At 41.6% G+C, this 3,664-nt stretch overlaps 1 protein-coding gene across 1 annotated transcript; it reads right to left on the reverse strand.

Moving 5' to 3' along the window:
* Nucleotides 1-2,733: 2,733 nt before the first annotated feature.
* Nucleotides 2,734-3,365, reverse strand: LOC117095003 (60S ribosomal protein L17-like). The gene has a single exon (XM_033231490.1). The coding sequence runs from the start codon at nucleotides 3,327-3,329 to the stop codon at nucleotides 2,775-2,777; it is 555 nt and encodes a 184-aa protein (XP_033087381.1). The 5' UTR covers nucleotides 3,330-3,365; the 3' UTR covers nucleotides 2,734-2,774.
* Between the last annotated feature and the right edge of the window lie 299 nt (nucleotides 3,366-3,664).

The raw sequence follows: 3,664 nt of genomic DNA on the forward strand, positions 1-3,664 counted from the left end.
TCACTCTGTTGGCTAGGCTGGATGGAGTACAGTGGCATGATCTTGACTCACTGCAACCTCTACCTCCTGGGTTCGAGTGATTCTTGTGCCTCAGCCTCCCAAATAGCTGTGATTACAGGCCTGAGCCACCATGCCCAGCTAATTTTTGTATTTTTAGTAGAGATGTGGTTTCGCCATATTGGCTTGTCTCCAACGGCTGACCTAAGGTGATCCACCCGCCTCAGCCTCCCAAAGTGCTACCGTGCCCGGCAAATATTTCTTTTTAAAAGTTAATTTTTTTTGAGACAGGGTCTCACTCTGTTGCCCAGGCTGGAGTGCAGTGGCACAGTCACAGCTCACTGCAACCTCAACCTTCCAGGCTCTAGTGATCCTCTCACCTCAGCCTCCCAATTTGCTGGGATTACAGGCACACACCACCATGCCCTGGTAATTTAGAAAAGAAGTTTTTTGTAGGGATGGGTCTAACTATGTTGCCCAGGCTGGCTTTGAATTCCTGGGCTCAAGTGATCCTCCTGTCTCAGCCTCCCAAAGTCCTGGGATTACAGGCGTGACCCATGGCATGGGGCCCTATAAATATTTCTGTATATAACCATCTGTATCTATTAAGTTACCCTTGAAATTCATGCAGATTCTCTGACTCCAGTCCATTACCACATGGATCATTCCAGTCTCCTCTCTTTGCGTCTATGTAAACTTCCATTCCAACAGTGGAAAACCTGGCCCCCACCATTTGCCATCTATGTAATGAATTGTTCTGTTCCAGTGTATACATATAGTGATTTCAGAATAGTTAACCCACACTCCTCAGAAACAATGTATTAACTGTGGTACAATGCTTATGCACAGTTCTTTTAGTCTTACAAGGCCCACTCATTTCCAAGGTTACTTATGCCAGCACCCCTTTCCTCCACATTCTTCAGTGACATTGTTTAATGTATTTGTAATACAATTATATTCTTTTGTCACATTCTGCATTTTATCCTGATCTCTCAACATCCTCAGTGATTTTCTTATTAATTCACACACATTAAGGCTTACTTTATGCTGTGAAGTTCTATAGGTTTTGACAGATCTATGTTAGGATTCCATCATTACAGTATCATACAGAACAGTTTCATCACCCTTAAAACCCCCCCACGCTCCACCTATCCAACCTGTCGTCTTCATCACCCCTCCAGAACCACTGATCTGTTTATTGTCTTTATAGCTTTGCCTTTCCTAGAATCCCAAATAGTATATAGCCTCAGACTGGCTTTTTTCATTTATTAATATGCATTTAAGTTTTATCCATTTTTTATGACTTGATAGCTGAATAGTATTTTATCATTTTATCATATGATTAGACCATGCTTTGTTTATTCATTCACCCATTAATGGACACCTTGGTTGCTTCCAGTTTTGGGTTATTATGAATAAACCTATTAAACATTTGCATGCTGCTCTTTGTGTGGATGCAAATTTTCAGATCAGCTGCATAAATACATAGGTTCTCGATTGCTGGATTGTGTAAGATGGTTTAGCTTGTTAAGAAACTGCCAAGAAACTGCTGAAGTATGTTCCTAAGTGGCTGTACCATTTAGCATTTCCATCAGCAATGAATGAGAGTTCCTGTTGCTCCTTCTCCTTACTAGCTATTGCTATTATCATTTTTATGTTTAGCCATCCTTTTAGGTGTATAGCGGCATTGCATTGTTGTTTTAATCTGCATTTCCCCTAAAGTAAATGATGTTGAGCATCTTGTCATGTACCTATTTGCTATCTATGGGTCTTCTTTGGTAAAGTATCCATTCAAATCTTTTGTTAATTTAAGTAATTTTTCTTTTTTTTTCAAATTTTAGAGCTGGGTCTGTGTCTTAGGCTGGAGTACAGTAGTGAGATGATGGCTCCTGGTAGCCTCAAACCCCTGGGCTCAAGGGATCCTCCCACCTCAGCCTCCCAAGTACCTAGGATTACAGGCACATGCCACCCACTGCGCATGGCTAATTTTTTTTATTTTTTGTAGAGACGAGTTCCTGCTTTGTTGCTCAGAATGGTCTTGACCTCCCGGCTTCTTCGGCAATTCCCTCCTCAGCCTCCCAAAGTGCTGGGGTTACAGGCGTGAGCCACAACACCCTGCTACTTTTGTCCATTTTTTATTTGAGTTGTTTATTATAAATGTTGAGTGTTTTTCTTTTTTTTTTTGAGACAGAGTCTCGCTCTGTTGCCCAGGCTGCAAACTTCGCCCCTCAGCTTCATGACATTCTCCTGCCTCAGCCTCCCCAGTAGCTGAGACTACAGGTGCCCGCCACCATGCCCGGCTAATTTTTTGTATTTTTAGTAGAGACAGGGTTTCACTGTGTTAGCTAGGATGGTCTCAATCTCCTGACCTTGTGATCCGCCTGCCTTGGCCTCCCAAAGTGCTGGGATTACAGGTGTGAACCACCATGCCTGGCTTGTTATAGTTGAGTTTTAAGATTTATTTATATATTTTATTTATAAGTTCTTTGTCTTTTTATTATCTTAACAGAGTTTTTCACAAAGCAGAAAGTTTTAATTTTAATTAAGCCCAGAACATCAATTTTTATTTTATTGCATCATGCTTTTGGTGGTGGGGTAAAATCTCAACACCAAACTCAGACTCGTGGAGATTTTCTCTTCTGTTTTCTCCTAGAAGTTTTGTAGTTTTGCATTTACACTTAGGTCTGTAATCCATTTTGAGTTAATTTTTCTGTAAGATCTGAAGATTAAAAAAAGTTTTTTTTTTCCTTTAAATTACATTTATTTTAATGCTGAATTTACTCCCGTGCCATAAGTTTTTGTTTCTTCAGTTTCTTCTGGGATATCTTTTTCTTCTGGGCAACCTCCTCTTCTGGTTTAGGAACAATCTGTTCCTTTTCAGTAAGGATCATCTCAATGTGGCAGGGAGAGCTCATGTATGGGTTAATCCGACCATGAGCTCTGTAGGTCCGTCGGCGCATCTTAGGTGCTTTGTTCACTTGGATATGCTCGATGACCAGAGAATCTACATCTAAACCCTTAAGTTCAGCATTACTCTCTGCGTTTTTAAGCATGTGCAGCAAAAATTCAGCACTCTTTTTGGGCCATCGAGCTTGTGTCCAGCTCCACTGCTTGGCCTGGGCACACCTGCCAACTCCACCATTGTAACATCGGAATGGTACGCACTGTTTCTGTAAAGTGACATCTTTCAGATACTTCGTGGCTTTTCGAATATGCATACCCTTGATGGCCTGGGCAGTTTCACGAGTGTTCTTAAAGTGAACACGAAGATTGGAACCTCTTGATTTGCATGATTTCGTGGGGTTCTCCGGGTCAAGTGAATAGTGAACCATTTTCACAGATTACCTCAGGCCGCTTAGGGAAAGAGGAAAAATAGCTTTATTGACATATAATTCACATGCCATACAATTCACCTGCTAAAAGTATACAATGTGGCAGGGTGCAGTGGCTCACACCTGTAATCCCAGTACTTTGGGTGGCCAAGGTGGGAGGATGGCTTGAGCCCAGGAATTCAAGACCAGCTTGGACAACATAAGGAGACTCCAATACTATAAAAAAATCAAAAATTAGCTAGGCATGGTAGTGCCCACCTGTGGTCTCAGCTACTCAGAAAATAAAAAATTAGCTAGGCATGGCAATGCCCACCTGTGTTCTCAGCTACTCAGAA

This window comes from Trachypithecus francoisi, unplaced genomic scaffold (assembly GCF_009764315.1).
Source record: "Trachypithecus francoisi isolate TF-2019V2 unplaced genomic scaffold, Tfra_2.0 Lachesis_group13, whole genome shotgun sequence".
Classification (NCBI taxonomy): Eukaryota; Metazoa; Chordata; class Mammalia; order Primates; family Cercopithecidae; genus Trachypithecus; species Trachypithecus francoisi.